This window comes from Lutjanus erythropterus, chromosome 23 (assembly GCF_056507025.1).
Source record: "Lutjanus erythropterus isolate fLutEry1 chromosome 23, fLutEry1.hap2, whole genome shotgun sequence".
NCBI classification, from domain to species: Eukaryota; Metazoa; Chordata; class Actinopteri; order Lutjaniformes; family Lutjanidae; genus Lutjanus; species Lutjanus erythropterus.
The window spans coordinates 19,246,773-19,268,797 of record NC_139339.1 but is presented as its reverse complement, the minus strand read 5'-3'; the positions used below and the strand labels follow the sequence as shown (position 1 = coordinate 19,268,797).

The window sequence follows — 22,025 nt, the reverse complement described above, 5'->3', positions numbered from 1 at the left end:
GCTGACTGGGGGAACCCACAGTGCGTTAATGTCTGTCTTGATTTATGCTCATGAGACTGATCTGTCCATCTATTTCCCAGCTCTTATCCTGGTCTGGGTCGTGCTGACAGCAGAATGCATCCAAATCAATTCTCAAAACCTCAGCTGGCTCTTTTTATTATGAAGGAGCAGCGGTCTCTATTCTGAGCCTCCAGAGGTCACAGTTAAAGGTCTCGATGGGTTTAAAACTTTGGATCTAATCCTGGAGTGGATCTGTGCAGATGCCCTGTCTGAACTCCTCACTCTATCTCTACATGCAGTTGATAAAAAGATATGTTTATTTTTATGTAACAATAATATGTCAGGTAACGATATGTTCTCATTGTTATTTTACTTTATTTTTTGACTGATTAACTGATGGTTAGCAGGGCTTCAGGTGCAATACAGCTCAGTATTTATATTTGCTTTGACTGAGTTCTTATAACACTGAATTTCAATATGCAAAACTGACTTGCAAAACTCTTCTATTCATGCTGACAAAACTGCAAATTCCATGATCATATAAGCAAGTTTCAGATGTTATTACTAAGTATACAGATCACTGAATACATGTGTACGTGTATTCTTAAATGCACCGTGGTTCTCACTTGAAAGACTATGAATTAATGCAGAAAAGTCAACAAGTGGAAATTTTAAAACCGAATTTTTGACATTAAGATTGCCTGTTATCCTTTTGTGAGACGGCTGAACTGGAAGGTAAAACATGACAGACGTAAGCATGTGTGTAAAGCTTACTAACACTTTCTAAACTAAGTCACTTCTGGAGTTTTGATGACGATGGCTAAGTGTGTGCAAGCGTATGGAAGCTATTATTAATTTGAAGGGGACACGAGGACACTATGCTAAAATAATAATGGAGAAGGTGATCACAGATTGAAAAATTGATTTATAATTTCATTGTAGTCTTCTGAATCATGAGGTGCCAAGAGATTCCCAGCCCCATTTCGTTGTGTTCTTGTTGCTATTTGTATAATATTGTGGAAGTGGAAACTACAAACTTTGTGTTGATGAGAATACTTTTGGTATGATTGATGATTGATTTGAAAAACATTTTATTTTGAAATGCTAAAATGATGCCTATCCAGGGGTAAATAAACATTATATAATCAAAACAGACGTCTTGAGACACAGTCCAGACTTTATATACTTTCTCATGATGTGAAATAACACAAATGACTTTAGAGCAGGACACCCCTTTATATGCTTTTTATTATGCTTCATACACTGTGTTGTCCTTTTGATACACCATAACTTTGACTTTTTCCTCAGTGGTCTGGAACTCAGTTTTTCCTCATCTTCCTCTGAATATTCCACTCAAAATGTCAGACATGCTTGGCTTTGAATTTCCTGAGAATTTTCTGTACTTTTACCCCCAATTATGGCAATTATAATGGGACAAATATGACTTTCAGCAGGTCAAACATGGTGTCGCGTTTTGCTTCGCAACACATCTGATTTTGGCACCAGAAAGCTGCTCTCTGCGTCTGTACGTTTAAATGACAAATGGACTCGTCTGCGCTGCCTGTGTTATGACTTCACACTAACTCTCTAAATCAGAGTCTAAATCCACATCATGCTCTCAGACTTCATAACGACACACGCAAACACAAAGTAAACACAATACACCCTGTGTCTGCTAAAGCATGTACGCAGTCAGTGTGTGTGTGAGCGTGTATGTGTGTGTGTGTGTGTGTGTTTCACTTTATCCACAAACTCTGTCCAAGTACATTAAGTTATCACTCCACAGCTGTCATGAGTAGGGGTGGGACGCTGTATATGAGTGAGTGTGTGTGGGTGTTGTGTGTGTGTGTGTAACTGCTCGCTGCAATATCTAACAACATCAATCAACTTCCTTTTTGTTGCCAGCATGCTAAGTACAGTCTTGTTCAGTCTTCTCCCTCATTTCCTCCATCCATCTGTCTCCATCTCTTTTTACTCTCTCAAATCAAATAAGCTCTAAATGTTCAGTTAAATCGTCGACAATGCAAATTTATATATTGTTAAATAAAATGAATATGTGCATTGTAATAAGAAAAACTACTAATAAGCGGAAAACAATTATCACGTGCTTACAGAAATGATTTTTCTCACTTTCTTTGTTCGCTCAAAATATTAAGTGGTGTTGTTTGATGGAGGTTTGGGGAGTAACAGATTACATGTAACAGGATTACATAATGTGGATAAAAAAATGTATTCCATTACAGTTACAGATAAAATCAGATTACATTTAGTAAAAACACTACATACAGTTTTAAAATAAAGACTGATATACTCCCATGCACAGTGCAGATGCCAAATCACTATCAGGGCCTCTAGTGAAAAAAAAGGTGGAAATTTGATCATGTTTTTGTTTTCAAATCAATCAATCAATCAATCAATCAATCAATCAATCAATCAATCAATCAATCAATCAATCAATCAATCACAAAAAAGAAATGATCTGACCAAACTAATAAATCTAACAAAGAACATAAAACACTTAGAGCTGCAATGATGACTCTATTCTAAATCAGCCATTTAATGTATCTGCAGCTATTTTGATTTTGATTTCAGTTTCTTACACGTGAATATTTTCTGCTTTCTTTACTGAATATTTGTGGACTGTGGACAAAACAAGACATCTGAACTTTGCGAAACACTGATCAACATGTTTCAACATTTTCTGATATTTCATGGACAAAACAACTAATTGATTAATTGAGAAAATAATCAACCTATTAATCGATGATCAAAATTAGTTGCAGCTCTAAAAACTCTACATTAGGAAAAACAATGTCTCCTCATTTTATATTGAGGTAATGTGAAGTAATATTAAAATATTTGTGGATTGAAATTGTCTAGCGAAGCACAGTTTTATCTTTTTATTTACTTGTTTGTTTAGCGATACAAACCTGTTTACACTCTTGTTTTAGATAAATAAGAAGTTTTATTTTGGTCACATGGATTGCTTTCTGTTTATTGGACCCTAAATGTACTATGTGAAGGAATTTACATGTATTAATTGTTTTGTATTGCTAATGTGTTGCATATTATAAGGAGATGTGTCTTCTTTTGACAGATTGTAGACTGATTTATATGTAAAGAACTCATGTCATTTTTTTCTGGTGAAATCTAAAGGATGTGACATTTATTTGTATTATTAATAACCAGGATTTTCTATAAAACCCATATAGTGCCCTTAAAGCTGCTATGATCAATTTATTTATTTTAAAAATAGATCAAGGACTATGTGCAATATTAAAACAAATAATAATTACCCGACTCAACTCTATGGAGCTTTTTGCAAGTTTTAGCACATTGTTTTGGTTTCTCATGCGTTTGTTTTCAGTGATAAAGTTTGATAAAGCGTTTGTACACAGCCAACAGCAGACAGATAGTGTTAGCAACTAGCTGGTAAACATGATTGCGCATTTAGCAGCTAAAGAGGCAGATATTTCCCTCAGGAGTTGGTGGAAACCAAAAACAGAGCTAAAAGAAAGTCAAACATCGCACTTTTTTATCTGTTGGGTGTGTAAATATGCCACTGTTGGCTATCAAGTTGGCTATATCCATTTAATACCGTATTACCACTATAAGTCAGTACTGTGTTTTCAGATATTTAGGCTACACCTGAAGTGGCCAAAAATCAGTACATGTTCTGCCCTCCCACTATCAGCCACATTCTGTATGCGGTTCTCATTTCATGAGGCAAATAAACTTTCCAACTAAACTTTAATAGGATTTTAGGGAATTTGGGGTGTTAAATAAACTGCCAAACATTTTCACACTCATTCATTTTGTATGTGTGTCTGAATATGTCTTGAAAAAACATGAGCTGACAGGGTACTAAAAGATTAAGGTTTCCGAGCTGAAAAAGACAACGAGTGTGAGCGCTGATAGTGTTGCTGATCAGCCCCTGTGACTCAGTCAGTATATCACCAGCCGACCGTTGAGTTTTCTGGCTTCATGAACTCAGTTTTCTGGCTCCGGCTCTGTTTTGGAGTAAAACGCTCTCCGCCCAGCAGCGTTTTTATTTAAAACTCCCTCACGTCTTTTCAGCTGCGCACTGATTGAGGATGCTGCTACGAGCGAGCGAACGCCGTCGTAAAACATGTCAGTTGCGGACGGCTAAAGAGGCTCGTGTTCGCGCCAAGAAAAGCAAATGACAGCCGTGTTGTTATTTCAGTTTTCAGTGTGATGTTGTTTTAGCTCTTCACTCGATGTTTCTGTTGAGTCTCAGAGATTCAACAACATCTAATTCACCCCTCTTTCTTGCAAAGATGTCACTTCATTATTTTTGTTAATTGGAGGCCACTGTGGATCATTCAGGGGGCAGAAAATCTGTACATCTGCTGCTTATATATATTTAGTTTTGGAAGGGATTAGTTGATAAATTATTTTTGACCGGGTTCAAACAAACACACAGAAAATGATCACTGGAAACACTGGAAGTGACACAAGTACAAAATAACACTAGTTACAAGTATGTGGGCTTATGTCACATAACAAAATATGTCTTTGCTTTGTTTTCAACAGATGGATTTGGGTCATATTCAGGTTCAGTAATACTTGATTTCCAGTCTGTATATGGTAGAAACTTTAAGTTCTTTACAGAATAAGATGAAATGTCTATTCAATATTTTTTTTGTTAATATCAATAAAGAATCTATAAAGAGACCAAAGCCAACAATGTGTAACATCTCCCAGTACTTGGTGACTTTCCAACCCAGTTTGAAGACGAATCTTGGGATCTTATAAATCATTATGATTTCCTAAAACAGCTGGTTAGTGATTTTTAACAAACTTTATTCAAACAGTAATAGATGGTGGATACGCTGGGGACTGTTTTCTGAGGCAAGTTGATCTGCATTTATCATGTGTTCATAATAATGAAGGAAGACATCAGCGACTGCAACAGAGTGACTCACTGATGTGTTTTTAATAGTTTTTGGACAACAATGGAGCTCTGTGTCCAGAGGTGGAAAGTAGCTTAGAACATTTACTCTTATTCTGTACTTCAGTATGATTTTGAGGTATGTGTACTCTAATACATTTATTTAACAGTTACATTCAGATTTTACATACAAAACATAGGATCAACTTGCTAAATATGATGCACAACCTCACAGCTGTTTTTGGGTTTTGTTGGGGATTAGACCTGCTTTGAGATCATCGTGTAAATCAACAACAAATCTAATAGGAGAGCCACCCAAGTCTCTAAAAATATAATTTATTATTTGCTGCAAATGATAACAACTAATGTGGACACATTAGGCCTCCCCGACTAAGATTTTTTTTTCAGTTGAATCAGATTTAGCCTTGAAAATTTGATGAATCATTCTCTTTTTCCAGTTCAGTGTATCACTGAATTTACCAGTTAGATTCTTGTTTTAACGCCTTTCTTCGTCATCTGTGATATGAAGACATCAGATTTTCACACAGACAGAGGAAGTAAAAGTGTGTGTCCTCCTATAGCTCAGTTATGAAATACCCGATGAGACGACGATGATGTTAAAAAGACAGTTTTGCAAAGTGATGAGTTTGGCGAGAGGGATTAAACAGCTGTTTATGGTTAAACAAACGTCACTCTTTAAAAAAGGTGTCTCACTGTAGCGAACATTTTTATAATGCACTCAGGTTCTATCACTGCTCTCTGCTTCCATCACAGTTTCTTTTGGTTTGTGGTTGTAAAATTAACAGCCTGTCATGGGGACGTCATTGTACAATGTTTCATTTTGCTGCTGCAGCATTATTTAGCAAAGACGTATGATGGATGAGAGACAAAAAGCTGCATTTTTCCCCTCCCACCGTCCCTTCTTACCTTCCTGTCGACCACACAGAGCTGCTCAGCTGGTAGGTAGTGGAAAGGAAACAGGAATCTGTAGTTGAAGTTTCCCTCTCCGCCCAGCGAGCGGTAGTGGACGTCCGTCTTCTGCTTGTTGTGTTCGTGTCCATCGAGCCAGCTGATAAATAATAAAACAGATGACGACTGTGAGCTGATGCTCATGTTGTTATTAATCTTTTTTTTCTTAATTGATTAGTCACAACATTGATTTTTAAAGTAACAATATTGATTGACGTGCTCCTCCTACCCTTTAACGTAGATGTCGCTCATTTTCTCCCCACTGATGCTGATATCATCCAGGATGACATCACTGGTGTTCCAGATGATGCAACGCAGGAAGAACCTGACCAAGAATCAAAACACCTCTGATTGCTATTGATGTATTTATTGGTGGATTGATAATGAGTAAAACCAATTTATCCAGTGGTCAGTGCTTAATTAATTAAATGACATATTGATAGATTGACAATTGATGGACAATTGTGTTCCTACTTCTTAGCCTTGCGTGGTGTGACGTTGAACGGGGGTCCAGGTGGTCCCAGGGACTTGGGGAACAGGTCCACCCACATCATCAGACGCCCCTAATGGACAGCAACAACGACCAATCAGAAGCCAGAAATGGACAAAGGAAAAATGCATATTTGTTAACGGTTTGCATGTGTTACCTGCTCTATGTCAGGCTGCAGTGGGCTGTACAGTGCTCTGGTCTCCACATGTTCAGGTACTAATCCCAGTTTCCTCAAGATGTGGAGGGACAGTCGCTCCTTCAATGGACCAAGGTAATGTTTGGACACATTTCCGTCCTCTGAAAACACACACAGACACACACAGGCATATGAAACAGCAAATCAAGGTTTAAGTGGAGGTCACAGCGCTCTTTACATGGCTGTTAAAGCTCTTAGAGTGGAGAATGGAAACACAGAATACTGGGTGGACTGGGAGGAGAGCCGTTCACATAGGAATTATTCATTATTCACACACACACACAAATACACTCTAAGCCATTCATTGGTCTCTGCATCACAACTGAATGAGGAAAATCAGTGCGGCTTCCAAGCACAACTAAAATATCAAACTAATGTCAAAAGTTTATGACTGTAAACTTAAAGTAACCTCAAGTGTGAGAGGAGAGGAGAGGAAAAACAAAACAAAATGAAACAAAATTAAAGGAAAGGACAAAACCAAATGAAACAATTGGAATATAAAAGAAATGAAAGGAAACCAAATAAAAGGAAACAGAACAAAAGGGAAGGAAAGGAAACAAAATGAAAAAAGGGAAAAAAGTAAAGAACAATATGAAGGGAAAGGGTGGGAATTCAAACAAGATTAAAGCAAACAAACAAAAGGAAAAGAAAAGAAGGAATGGAAAGGAAAGGAAATTCAACAAAATAAGACAAAGGAAAATAGAAGACATCAGAAAAAGGTGAGTAAAAAGAGGTCAAAAGAAGAACCACTGAGAACAAACTAAATAAAGAAAGACAGGAGAGAAGAAAGGTTATGGCTAGAGAGAACGAAAGTAAAAAACAAAACTCAGAGGCAGGAGAGGAAGACGAGCGCAGCTTCCTGGCCAATTAGCAACCACTTTTGACGGACAGCAGGCTGACGCACGGTAACCGCGGCAACTGTGGAAAGCGAACACGGCGGCGGCTCCTCGCTAACCAAGAGACGACCACGATGTTGACGTTGGCTCAAACACATTCACTGACACACACACGCACACACACTCAGAGTTGTACCATAAATCACCATAACGACAACCATGACCTCGCATCGCACCAGCCCCATGGAACGTGTGTGTGTGTGTGTGTGTCGGGGTGAAAATGAATCTTGAATATTTATCTCATCGCTCTGCTTTTCAGGTGGTCCTGTGGTTTAACTCCCCCCTTCCATCCTCCTTTCCTACAGTTTTAGTGGTGGAGGACGAGATGGAGGAGGCAGATAGAGACGTGGAGAGGAGTGATGGGGAAAAGAAATGGAGTGAAAGAAGAAGAAGAGAGGAAAAGGGTAAGAAAGTGTTGAGGAGCAAAGAAACAAAAGACACAAGGATGGAAAAAAGGAAAGACACAGCATAGAGGAGAAAACAGGACATACAAATATGAGGGGGACAAAAACAACAGGAGCAGAAAGGAAAGATCAAGAAAGGAACAGAAGTGAAAGAAAAAGAAAGGAGAGGGAAAAGAGTACAGAAAGAGAATGACGGAGAAGAAAACTAGAAGACATTAACCAAGTTTTCATCCAAATGAAGTTCATATTTTAACCAAATTTTCAGAGAATCTGCGAAAAAGAAAACAAAAATCATGAAAATTGATGCATGTTTCCATCCACTACTGTCAGGCAAATTATAGGTGTTCACTGGTCCACCCAAACCCGAGCACTCAAGGTCTGATCTGGGAAAAGTTCAGTGGGATCTGGGTTTGGTTGCCATTCTATGGGTCTGAAGTAACTAAATACAAATATTTCGTGACTGTACTTAAGTAGATTTTTCAGGTATCTGTACTTTACTTGAGTATTTATTGATCTGACAACTTTTTTAAGAGAGAAAGTTTCTCATTATTTTGAGATATATAGTCAATATTTTTGAATATTAAATAATTATTTTGAGATTCTCATCACAATGACTTACAGGATTTTTTTCCATCATTTTGGTGGAAATGGGCGTCCATAGATACAGATGTTTGGAGATTGTGGATCTATCTGTGTTTCTCACTGTGAGCAGACTCCAGTCTGCAGTGTAGTTCATACACTTCACTGATAAACCACAGAATTACAGAGAAACATGAGACTTCGTGATCAAAGAAACAGTTATATCACATCAACACTTGCCGATTAAGTGATTTGTTCAGTTCACTGTTCAGCAAAAATATGAGCATGTTCAATGAATACCACTCTATGAGCGCATTCATGCACAGCACACGTCAATACTGTATGAAACCATCGGGGCCTTAAGGTGACACTGACATTATTACCCAATCTTGAGGTCAAATCCTGAAGAACAGGCAAATAGCTGCAGAGTGTCAAAACATATGTGTGATTTTTGAGCATGTAAATCCCAATAAGCCCAATGATCAATGCCCACATATGAAAAGAAAGACAGAGGGGGAAAGAAAAGCTAGGAAGGTTAGCAGCTTGCTTAAAACAGCTAAACAAAGTGTGTGTCTGTAGTGGGCAACGAAAATTAAGGGCAACAAAGAATAAAAAGTGGAGAAAAGAGGTGAGAGTGGAGAGGAGGAGAAAGAAAAGAAAAGAGAGAGGGAGAGATATGGGTGGAGTGGGAGTATAGTGCAGAGTGATTTATTTGCTGTGAATTTACTGACCACTACACACACACACACACACACACACACACACACACACACACACACACACACAATGTAGAGGAAGACGTGAACGATATGAGTCTGTGCAGCTTATATTTTCATTAAACTGACTCTCTTTTAATGGTGGAAGGTCTGATGACGTCTGAGTCAATCAGCAATGAAGGGCGTGTGAATATGAATGTGTGTGTGTGTGTGTGTGTGTGTGTGTGTGTGTGTGTGTGTGTGTGTGTGTGTGTGAGAGAGAGACTGTTCAGTGGCGCCAATCGTCCCTTAATCAAACTGCCTTTCACATGAAACTTTTCAGCCTCTGACTCTCTCTAGTTTTGTTTTCAGTTCACAGTGGCTCCAGTTATACAAGACACACTGAATGATAATTAAAAGGTTGTATAACAATGCATCATATTATAACTTGATAAAATGAAAAAAAAAAAAATCATTTCATTATGTAATAACACCCACATGAACACATTACACTATAAAAACAAAAAAAGTTGTGAAAACTCAAAATATTAGGGCAACTGACTTATATAGATTTTGTGTTAAAGGTCACATATTATGGAAATTACACTTTTTCATGACTTTTCAACAAAAACGTGTCTCCAAAGACCCCCAAAGTACGAGAAACTGCCGTCTTCTCTCTTGTTTGCTTGCTTCATCTTTTAGAAAATGTGTGTTCCAAAGCACCAGTCAGATTTGCCTCCCCTTATGATGTCACAAAGTGCTTGGCAAAACTTCTAAATAGGTGACCGTCCCGCCCACTGAATACCCAGTGAGTCACAGTAGGCAGCGCCTTCTCTCCTTAGCAGGGAGCTGACCAATCAGAGCAGACTTGGCTTTACGGGAGGAGGGACAGGAGCCAAAACAGTGTTTCAGACAGAGGATGAATAAAGGAGGTGCAACATGGACAATATAAGAAAAATTAAAACATTAAACTAATAATGTTTTGTTGAAATAATTTAAAGTATGGCTTAAGACAAACTTGAATCTTTGAGTTTTAGAGATCTAAAACTTTCAAAAATGGTTGAGTGCACTCATTAAAGTGAAAAAGTGAAGAAAGTAAAGTGAATACTGCTTCATATTTTAATATTTTCAATTGTGACACTTTAATTTTTAAGTATCCAAATAATGACAAATCTTCTTCTTGGATTTCTAAAACTCAGAGATTCAAGTTTATCTTATGAAGAAAAGTAAATTATTTCAACAAAAGATCATCAGCTGGCAAACTTTAGTTAGGTAGATAGCTTATTTCAAAACTTCAGAGTTTGATTCAAAAGAATAGTTATGTATTATGTGAGTCATGATGGGAAACACTGAAAACAAAACTTAAAATACAACATAAGCTTAACATTTTTTACAGAACTCAAACAACCCACCTTAAAGAAAACATCTGTGTCTGTACTGTACTTGGTCCCACTCCATGTATTGATTTATAAACAAGCAGCACTGCCTTACATTTGAGTCTGTGGCTGACAGGAAGCCACTGTTGCGACTCAAGAATCGATCAAGGTTATGTGGTTTGACTTTTAGTTTCCTGTAAAAACTCCGGTAACTGCATACTGAATAAGCTGGAGCTCTTAGATGGTCTTTTTGGGAAGTTTTTTTTTTGTTAAATTACCTCCGCGGCAGTCAGCCTTTCTAGAAATAAAAGCGTTAAGTTTTTCCAGGTTGGCTTTTGACATGAAGTCCCTGAAATTGTATGTTTGTGAGATGATATCAAGTCGTTATTGGTCATAGAGGTCTTATTTAATATTTGTGCAGTTGCTTCATCATAAAAAAATAGAATTCCCACATTTCCCAATAACCACTGTAATGTGTAACACATTGTGGGTGTTATTACATAATGATGGGAAAATGCATTACATCCTGTCAAGTTATTATATAATGTGATGTTATTACATAATGTGATGTTGCAGAAGTTCTGCAGGTGAGTAGCAGAGTGATACGTCTCTGTTTTTGCACACTCAAATCTTCATTTGTGCATTTATTACTACACATATGTAGTATTTATTTGGGTGATTTCTAAGCCTTCGTCACTCACCGAGGTCTGCAGCGGTGTATTGATCTCCTCTGAAGTGCATTACATTGTCTTGGAAGACAGGTTTTCGCAGGTTTCGTCGATCACACACTCTGTGCAGCAGCTGCCAGGGTGTCAGCTGGTCTCGCCACTGGTTTACCCCCGATCTAATGGGCAAGAGACATGGAAGGAGAGTGTGTGAGACATAGAGAAAGACACTGTTGTCCTCAGGAAACTGGTTTTAAACCTAAAAGTAGAGATATATTCCAGCTTTTTTGTATTCAGTCCATCTGCCTGTTGGTGACCATGTTCTTTTACTTTATAGGAATATTAATTTGTTTCTTTTTTATTTTAGATGATTAAGATTATAAAAAATAGCTACTCAGTTCAGTTCAGTACATGAGTCCAAGAGGACATTTATACTAAATCTGAAAAAATTCTCTCCAAGAGTTCCTGAGATATTGCGTTAATGGGAGTGGGATGAATATGAGGTTATAGAAACTGCTGACCACCAAAATCTAATCAGTTCATCCCTGAGCCCAAGTGGACATTAGTGACAAGTTTGAAGAAATTCCCTCAAGGTGTTCATGAGATATCATGTTCACAAGGATTTTCAAAAATTATGAATCGCAGAGATCCTTCAGAATACAGTCATGATTGTGCACGACATAAATATTTGGCTGATCAGGCAATTCATGAGTCTACTCACACACAGTAGGTCTGCGGCAGGCCACACAAGGCTCCGTATTTGGACAGGAAGCGATTCTCCAGGTCGATGACCGTCTCTCCGATCTTCTCGTCTTTGGTCAGCATGTCATGGTCATACAGCATGACCCGGAGGTCCTTCTCCAGGGGGAGGGAACAGGTGAGCTCGAACATCCTGAAGGAGAAAAGAAGCAGCAACAGAGAGAAAAATAGTAAAAAAAAAAAATAGTAATAGTTCCAAAACCAGTAACCTTAAAGTTACACCAGTACTATACCAATATACATATATGTATGTATATATTGTATACATCTGTATTATATACACATATAATACCCATATTTACTCTTAGAAATAAGGGTTCCAACTGGGTTCTTCTTGAAGGGCTGAGGTTCTACCCAGCACCATTTGCTTCTGAAGAACACTTTTTAGAAGAAAGAGTTCTTCAAGGATTTTTGAAATCACTGAAGAACTGTCATCAAGGGTTCTTTGTACCATAATAAAGAAGGGGTCTCTGTAGAACCCTCAGAGTGGACTCTAAATAAAACACTTGAATAAAAAAGGTTCTCTATAGAACCCCCTGGATGGGTTCTTGTGAACACCCTTGTTAGCAACACTGGCCAAGAGATTCTTAGTAGAACCCCTCGAGTGGGTTCTAGATAAAACCCTTGGTATATGAAAAAGTTCTCTATAGAGAACGAGTCATTCCCAGATAAAACCCATGGAATAAAAAAGGTTCTCTTAGAAGCCCCTGCTTGGGTTCTTGTTAGTACCTTTAGAAGTTGGAAAGGATCTGCATGGAATCCCCAAGGTTCTGGGTGGTACATTAAACATTAAGGGGTTCTCTGTAGAACGTCTTGTACAGGGTTCTGGGTGAAACCATTCACAGATGGTTCTAGCTCTAACCCTTTATGTTGAGTCTCTGAAAGGGTTCCAAATGGGACCTTTTAAAGGTTCTATGAGGATCCAAACATGGCTCTCATATTGGGTAAAGTAGTGTGTTTACTACTGAGGACAGTGAGGGGAAAGTGTCCAGTCTGGTAAGACATGTCCATGAAAAAAGGGGCATAGGTTGGTTTAAAAACGTTCTCGCCACAATTCAAGCAACTACTTTGCATTTAGAAATTCCCAGATGTTTGGTAGGCGGCGAGAACTCCCATCGTCTGGTATCATATGACTTCTTCTCTATGTCAGAACTCATTCAGTAAAAGTTTTTTCATCTCCCATTAAGCACATTAACTCTTTTTCAAAAAAGACAAAACCACTTAGGTGAGCATAAAAATAGTGAAGACATTGAATGTCCTGAAGGAAGAGAATAAGAAGAAATCTGTTCCATACCTCTTTACAGCTATATTGTACTGTAAATCAGAGGCAGATACAGAGTCTACACCTTTATGTCCAGGTGAAAGAACTTTGAATTTGATCTCTAAAATTAGAACAAAAGTCATGCCATGTCAAGAGTTTTCAGTACGACTGCTTGCTCAGTTAGACACTGAGAGCAGGTTGCAGCCTGCAGTCTGAGCTCTGACACGCGCTGAGATGCTGTGATCAGTGTGAGTGCAGCGACCCCTACTGGTGCAAAAATGAAAAGGTCCAGAGGGAGAGAAAGACAGAGGAAACGATGAGGAGAATGAGACACAAAATCATCAGATAGCATCTAACATATTAAAAAGCACAAATTAAATCAGTCAACCTGTTGAATTCAAGCATGTAAGTCAAGCTTACTGTACATTATATGATGTATTCATGGAAAAGATTGCCTTAGTTTCATGCAGAGTAATGTGTTTGGTCTGGAAAGAGAAAATCCACCCATCATTTAACATATTAAATGAGAATGAGAGCAACCTTGAGGGGATTTTTTGCAGCATAGCAGCCCCATTTATTAGTTTTTAAGTCTCAGACTAAAACCACAATTAAATATGACACATTTAACTTGAAAAAGTAAGACCTCAGAGGAGAGACAAGCCAAAAGGCTGCAAGGTAACAGGTGTTTCTCCTTGGAGCCCCAGACTTTCAGGAGTTGGAGGGGTTGGAGACATGCACCACTAAAGCAGACTATTGAGAAAGAAAGGATAGGGGCCTAAGAGCAACTTAACACCTGGTTGTAGCTTGAATATGACCCCTACACATATTCACCCAAACCCAGAGCTCAGAAACAAGGGATCAGTGCAGACCCACAGCTCTTTTTTGTGAGTTGATCCAGCAAATTTCCCCAAAACTTCAGTTGTGCCTAGACCCACAAAAGATCTTGTGAGAGTGATATTTTTTTAACCAAAACCATGATCTTTCACTAACCCTAAAGTCTTTTTTGCCCTTAAACCTACCAGCAGGTTTTAACCACAGCATTGTCACAAATCAAAGGGTTCCTGACCTGACTTGACCCAGAAAATTCTGTTGTGGTCTGTAAAAGATTTTGATGAAATCATTGTTTTGTAAGTCACAACTAAGTCTCAAGTCTTTGTTTCAAGTCCCAAGTCAAAACTAACAAGTACGAAGTCAAGTCCTAAGTCCTAAACTTTGAGTTTTGAGTCCTAAACAAGCCATAATGCCCTCTTCACCCAACCTTGTCTCCTAGAAATTACCTTTGTATAATACTAAATAGTTTTCATAATTACGTTGTGGTGACAAACATCATTTCCTGCCTGTATTATGTTCACAAACAGCTTTTCTTTAATGTAACATGCTGTATTTCCAGGGAGTTGTTTGGGATGGATAGCATGCTTATAAAGTGCAGGACTACAACACCACAGTCCAAAGTTTGCGCCGAGACTCGTGCAACAAAAGCGCCTTGGTTAAGGCAAGGAAAGATTGTGATTTTGGGCAGGTTTAGGCAACAAAAGAACTTTGCTTAGATTTAGGGAGAGAACATAATTTCAGTTATATATTCATAAATGTAAAACCTAAATTCATAATGCTATTGTCACAACAACTGCATACGTTATTGCAAGATTGCCTGTTTTGGTGAAAAACAAATAAAATACATTGTTAGTGAACATTTTCAGTATTAACCTTTTTGTGACTTCCCAGGTATGCTAATTAATAACATTTCCTCATTACGTCTATACAAACATATATAAGTTTCCCTCAAAGGTAAGGTAGGTATCAAGTATTTTCAAGTCAAATGGCTCAAGTCGAAGTGAAGTCACGAGTTATTGGTGTCAAAGACCAGTCAACTTTTTTGTTTTTGTCAAATCAAGTCATCAAATTTGTGACTCAAGTCTGGCTCGAGTCCAAGTCATGTGACATGAGTCCACACCTCTGTGAAGGCTTAAACCACAGAGTTTGTCCATTTAACAAGAAGTTACACATTTCAGTTGTGAAGAAATACTTTAACCCATCAGCTTTAGGTGAAGACGTAAAAGACAAGAGACAAACAGACAGGCTAAATCCAAATGTCCACCATTAGAAACTGCAGAATGATCCCTTGTCGACATTGTTTATAAGGAGGGTGATGTGATCACGGTCATCACATCACGTCTGTAAGGACCCCGGGGATAAAATTTGATGGGAGATGGACTGAACTCTCTCCCAGAAACATGGCTGCATAGTCTGTGAGTGTACAAGTATTGGGAAGTCAGGACAGTTGGTCTCAACCACAGACAGACAGAAAGCTAAAAGGGACATTACGTACTTTCCAAAGACAGGGTCCAGTGTACAGGGGATGTAGTTTTCATGGTCGTTCATGGTCTTTTTCCCCAAAGTGATTTTCACATACGGGTCACACTGAAACACACAAAGCAGGAGATTTTCTATCATTTCATTAGTTGTCTCATCCCCCTCCCCTGAGCATTTCTTTTAAAAAGTGCATTTATCCATGAAAATAAATCAGATTCTCTTCTATCCACCCTGTTCTCACTTTCTCCTCTATCCCTTCATACCTTTCCGTTGGCGTCCTTGGGCTGCAGCCCTTGAGCCTGGATGATGTAGACTCGGACCAAACACTCCTCAATGCCATTGGGAGGAAGCTTTCTGAATTGTCTGGACGGAGCAGGGACGGAGGGGTCGTCTGGCAGTGGGTAGATCTTAAACATACCCTGGTTAATGACGGCGAGGGTGTTTGTTGGATCAAAGAAGACAAGACACAGTTAAAGAGGAAAACTGTAAGAGGGGAAATAAAACATTTAAATTCAGTTGAAGTGAAAAAGAAATATGCCATATGCCAGCCTTTTTACACTTTGTGCTTATGCACATACATGATGCAATATAGCAGATGAGCTTGCAGACGTCCACACACACCTGTCAGTTTACACTTGTTGCACTTGCTCAATTAAAATAAGGGGCATAACTTTAATGAACTGATTTGACATGAGGTGTCATGATGTGACTTAATGTGAGGTAGAGGACGGGACAGAACATACAGTAAGTTAGAAGAACCTAAAGTCATGCAGCATAGCAGAGGGAAACAGAAAACAATGCAATGTAATGTAATTTTCTAAAACACAATAAAATAAAATGTAGAATACATAATGCAGAATCATATAGCAATTAACAAGCAGAACAGAATAGAGCATAAAAAATTGAAAACAACAAAAAAAGAACAAAATGAAGAGAACTCTTGAAGCCAAAAGCTAGCTTTGTAGCAGCATAGCACAAGAACATAATGCATTAAAAAATGTTTTTTTCTTTTTTTACCTTGAACTCTCCCACCACTGAAGGATCCTCTCCTTCATCCTGAGTCTTTCCCCTGTACAGCTTGAACGTTTGACAGAAATCCGAAAGTCCCTCGAAACCCTCCACCTTCTCCAACTCCTGGTCATACACCTGAGGAAGAGTGAGTATGAGAGTTCAGCACATCTCATACAGTTCTGTTAAGGATGTTCTGAGAGTATTGTTCATCTGACACTCAAGTAAAAAAAAATAAATGAGGGAGAAGGCAGGAAGATAAAAATAGAAAGAAAGAATGAGAGATGAGAGAGAGACATGACATTGGACCACCAAATTCTGATCAGTTTATCCTTGAGTTCAAATGGACGTTCCTGCCTGATGGAATGAATTTCATTGCAAGCATTCCTGGGATATCATATTCACAATAAAGGGGATGGATTTGAGGTCACAGTGACTTTGACTAATGACCACAAAATCTAATCAGGTCATCCTTGCGTCCAAGTGGACATTTGTGCCAAAGTCAAAGAAATTCCTTTGAGGTGTTCTTGAGATATCACGTTCACGAGAATGGGACAGACGGACAACCTGAAAACACAGGCGAATGCGTTTTGTCATGGTATAAAAAAAGGGTTTAGAAGAAAAGGAATACAGAAGGAACGAATGATAAATGTGGACAAGAGTAAATGAGAGAAAAACAGAGAGAAAAAGTAAAGAAGCAACACAAAAAAGAAAAGAGGAAAGAGTGACAACATGATTATACATGAACATGTTTTCTGTTCTTGTGAATAATTAATTTTTACAACAACATATTTCTCATAAGAGTTAAGTCTTTAAACAGAAACACACACACAGTGGTATCTGCATCAGGATCATCTTTATTTTTAACAATCTTTATCAGGTCGCCAACAGAACACACACATCATTCTGTATGGCCTCATAGCTGAGTATTGGCCAGTGTAATTCCACTGGTATTGGATTTAATCTTGAGCCAAGAGCTACTCAACACTATATTACACTCACACTGCAGGGGCGCTGGCACAAGATGAGTGTGTGCATGTGTGTAAATGCGCACATACTGTATTTGGGCAGGGACGTCTATGTGTCAAAAGCACAAAAAGATTCATTCGTTTTCATTAGTGGTGTTTGTTTGCATCGGTCACACACACACACACACACACACACACACACACACACACACACACACACACACACACACACACACACACACACACACGTTCTCTCATTCTTTTCCTATCATGGAAGAATAACAGGTCTGCAACGAGTCACTGAGAAGGCGAACTCCAACCGAGCGAGCTGGAAACAGTGGTTCACTACATCAGACTCAGAAAACTACAAGTGCCAGAAGCAGCAAAACTACAGTACTATCAAGGGCAGTGGGGGAAATGAGTATTCACTTTATCCCCCAAAAAAGTCTCCAATAGGTGCCGCAGTATCACACATAATTTTGCAGTATGGAACTGTTATTTCTTATATGATATACAATTATTCTGGCCTTGAAAGTAGTAACTTCTTTGTAATTAAGGAGAACAAAGAGGCTAGTTAGAAAAGAGATGTGGGGAGATGAGGAGCATGAGGGAGGAGGGAGATGAGAGGAGTGAAGGGTATATGGTCTGTGATTTGGGTGGAGAAGGAGTGAAAGAGATGGAAAAGCAGGGTGAGGATGGGGGAGGGAGGAACAGGACAAAGAGAGAGTGATGAGGGGCGATGATGTAAACGAAAGAGAGGTCTGGAAACACCAAACCCAGTACCGAGGGAGAGGGAAGACGAAGGGGGGAGAAGGTTTAGACAAAGCACAAGGGGTTGGAGGGTTGATACATGCATAGAAAACTGACTCAGTACGCTCTTTCTCTCAGTACAAATAGATCTATAGCTGTCGTGCTGAGAGTTAGGTGAGAAGATTGATAACACTCTCATATGTATGTTACACATCAAGCAACCATCAGCAGCTAGCTGACTTAGCTTAGCGCAATGACCGTTGCTATGCCATGGTTTCGATGGCCGATTATTTCAAAACACTAACAGTCAGAAAAATGTCCCATTGGACCAAAAGCCCATTTGTTTACATGATAACAGGCTATTGGACAAACACCCATTGGTCTAAGGGGCTGTTGCTCCAAAAGAAACCCTAAACCTAACCCAAACATCTAATAACTAATAATTAACATGATTGATTTTGTCAGAACAGCCAAGACGACAAAAGTCTGTAGGCTGTGAGACAGCACTGACTGATTCTGTTGGAGTATTTTTGAACTAACAGGTCTTGGGAGCAATAGGCATTTGTTTTAGGGATAATAGTCTGTCGGGCAAATAGGCTTTTGGTCCAGTGGGACACTGTTTGGACTATAACTGTTTTGAAACAGTGGTCGGAACAACGGGCATCCCCCGAAAGACCACCAGCTTTGACGTCTTTTTGTCTTACAACCATTATAAAAAATATGTCTGTAGATCTATTGATAACTGCAAACAAGGTCAGTTATTACATTAAGGTTATATAATTATGAAACTTTTTAAGAGTCTAGAGAAGTGAGTTATATGTGCATGATGTCATTCCAGTGAGGCCAGCAAGAGTTTTTTGGCTTTTGTACCTGGGGAGCAATTCATACAAAATTGAATAGCTGGGATCTTGGACTTTGTCCACAACCACTTATCTTGTTTTTTAAATTCATAAAAATAGCAACTTTCCATCAGGGAATTTTTTCTTAGGATATTTCTTGACTCTTTGAAAATAGAGTTTTGGTAAATTTTCTGCACTGGCCCCTAAAATTAACTTTACACATATCTACAATCCATATTTTTGAATATCTCATCATATCTTTGTTTGTAAGAGTAAGAAACTGTAAAATCACTTGATGCCTGATGATTGAACCCGGAGCACATGCACATTCACTCCTGGGTCAAATGACTCTGCAGTAGTCACAAGTATTTATCAACTCCAGCTTCCGCTGGCAGTGATGGAAACATGGCACCTGGGTGGACACGTTTTGAAAGCTTGTCGCCTCTGGGATGTGCCAAGAGAGAAAATGTGAGATAAAACCGATGCTTTCTGTTAAGCTGACATGCAGCCACTCTGGAGAAACAGAAAGGTCAGTGCCTCATCCTGATTAGTCAGCCTGTGATGATGCAGGTCAAGATGCTACCAGTTTGCAGGCTTAGAAAGCAGGTGAGGTGTCGGTGTTTTGATGCCTCAGAAAGGTTTCACTAATCCTAAATTAAAATTGACTGAGGCAACTTTGCAGAATGAAAAGAAAGAGACATTCAAAATACTCAGACATCAAAATACATCAGATTTACAAGTTTATCTGAATACTTTCCTTTCAACATTCAACTACATTAAAGACAAAATAGTTTAGCTGTCTTCTTTACATGGGAATAGTGAGGGTATAACAGAAAACAAAAGAAGAAAATGCTTTTTAAAACATTAGTGTAAAGGTGAAGCTGAGTTTGAAGAGGTTAGAGGTGTGAAAGCCTTGAAGAAAGCTAGGATGATGCAAATGAAAGACAAGTCTGGAAACACTGGCTCATTGGAATACAACAAATCCCAATCCGCATGCACCAAACCCAGTACCAGGGGAGAAACTGAAACGAGGGAGGATGGGGAGGAGGTGAAAGGGAAGGGCGAGAGGTGAACCAAGTCATAACAAGGATGGAAACAGCGGCGTCTTTGTGACATAAGCAAAACAAACCAATTCTACTGTCAAGGAAGAAAGGAGGGAGGTTGAAGGCAGAAAAGAAGACGAGAGGTGAGAAGTGGGTGAGAGTGAGGAAGAAGAGAGGTGAGCCAAGGACAGGGAGAGCTTCTGACTTTACTGTAGGTAGAGACCGGAGATTAAAAAGGACAGTACAAAGACGGGAAAGAGAGGACAGGAAGAGATGAGGTGACATTTGGCAGGTTGAGGCAATGTGCAACTCAATTCAGTGAATAAATCAGTTTTCTGACATTACATTGTCTTATTCTTATTCTTATTCTTATTATTATTATTATTATTATTATTATTATTATATATTTATTTACCTGAAGGTTTTGGCTAATTGGCTCAACTACTGTTAATTAACTAACAAATCTGACAATAAGTTCTGTAGCTTTAGCTGACCATCTACATTTTAAGATGAACAGCTCTTGTTCAAGAATGTAATAATAAACAGAATAAACACAGCAGTTTTCTGACTTGGTTTTATGTTTATATTAATTAGTTTAAAGTTTAGATCTTTTTAAAGTTTAACTACTGTTTCGCTAACAGTCAGCTAAGTAATTTCTAAGGGTAGGTGACAATTAAGGTCAAGCTAACGTATTTGGCAGCAACTAACATTAAATGACTGGTGTACACAGCATTGTCTTTGTGACAGAACCAAAATTAATCAATTCTACTGTCATGGAAGAAAGGAGGCAGAGAAAGAGATGAAGGAGGTCGGAGCCAGAAAAGAAAAAGAGAGGTGAAGAGTGGGTCAGTGTATGGAAGGAGAGGGGTGAGTCAAGGACAGAGCAAGCTTCTGACTTTACCAAAGGTAGAGGCCGGAGATTAAAAAAGACAGTACAAAGAGGCAAAAGAGAGGACAGGAAGAGATGAGGTAACAGTGAGTAGGTTGAGGCAAGAAAACAGGAAAAAGGAAAGAAAATTGGGTGTTAAGCTAATGTGATGCAACCTCTGGCAGCCATTTTGAAGGCCAACAGCTCTTTTTTCATATAAATGTGCAACTCTTTTATGACTTCCTTTTATATGTAATTATATTAATCAATTTTTCTGTTTAGCTCTTTTTAAGTTTTAACTACTGTTTAGTTAACAGTTAAATAGCTAACTAGCTTCTACTGTTTAGCTTACAGTAACAGCGATTAACAGTGTCTGCTACAAAAAAGGTAAGAAAAGGACAAGAAGAAATGAGGTGACATTGAACAGGTTCAGGCAAGATAACAATACAGAGAAAAGAAAACTGGGTTTCAGGTAATGTCATGCAACATCTGGCAGCCATTTTCAAGGTTAACAGTTCTTGCAAAAAGTTTGCCACTCTATTCAGTAAACTAAGCAGTTTTCTGACTTGTTTTTATCTGTTTATATTAATGATACATCAAATCAATTTTATGTGAAGAAACTGTCTCCTATTTTTAAAGGTCAGCAGCTCAAGAATGTGCAACCGTGGGTACAATGCAAACAGCAATCACTAACAGCTAATTTGGTATACTTTAAAAAACATTAACAAGAAGTTTTTCTGTTTCTATACATCTTGATGAAGGACATTCACCTGTATCAATAATAGGCTACAATAAAGCAACTGCGTATAATTAACTTATTCAAAATGTTGCTGAAGTGATTCAAGTTATTCTTCAAAGTTCAAGTTGAAAGAGTTCATTCATTTCCAACATCCTGCGTTTGGAAACAAATCAACTTTACCTGACACTTTAAATATTTCCTTCACAAATGGACCTGAAATAATTTACTGTAATCATCTGTGTTGGATGAGTTCTTGCACTTTCTTAGGGATCTCTCATTTGCAGAGCTTGTTATGATA

The 22,025-nt window shown here is 38.5% G+C and overlaps 1 protein-coding gene across 2 annotated transcripts in view; it reads right to left on the bottom strand.

Annotated features, from left to right (window-relative positions):
• dysf (dysferlin, limb girdle muscular dystrophy 2B (autosomal recessive)) overlaps positions 1 to 22,025 on the bottom strand; it is a 97,027-nt gene that overhangs the window by 6,499 nt on the left and 68,503 nt on the right. For both annotated transcript variants that reach the window (XM_084713175.1, XM_084713176.1), the window contains 9 exons: positions 16,530 to 16,658; positions 15,776 to 15,931; positions 15,529 to 15,620; positions 11,904 to 12,074; positions 11,219 to 11,361; positions 6,529 to 6,668; positions 6,356 to 6,444; positions 6,111 to 6,206; positions 5,840 to 5,981 (listed from right to left, as the gene is read on the bottom strand). In XM_084713175.1, coding sequence (XP_084569301.1) covers positions 5,840 to 5,981; positions 6,111 to 6,206; positions 6,356 to 6,444; positions 6,529 to 6,668; positions 11,219 to 11,361; positions 11,904 to 12,074; positions 15,529 to 15,620; positions 15,776 to 15,931; positions 16,530 to 16,658 — 1,158 coding nt within the window. The remainder of the gene's footprint in view (positions 1 to 5,839; positions 5,982 to 6,110; positions 6,207 to 6,355; positions 6,445 to 6,528; positions 6,669 to 11,218; positions 11,362 to 11,903; positions 12,075 to 15,528; positions 15,621 to 15,775; positions 15,932 to 16,529; positions 16,659 to 22,025) is intronic.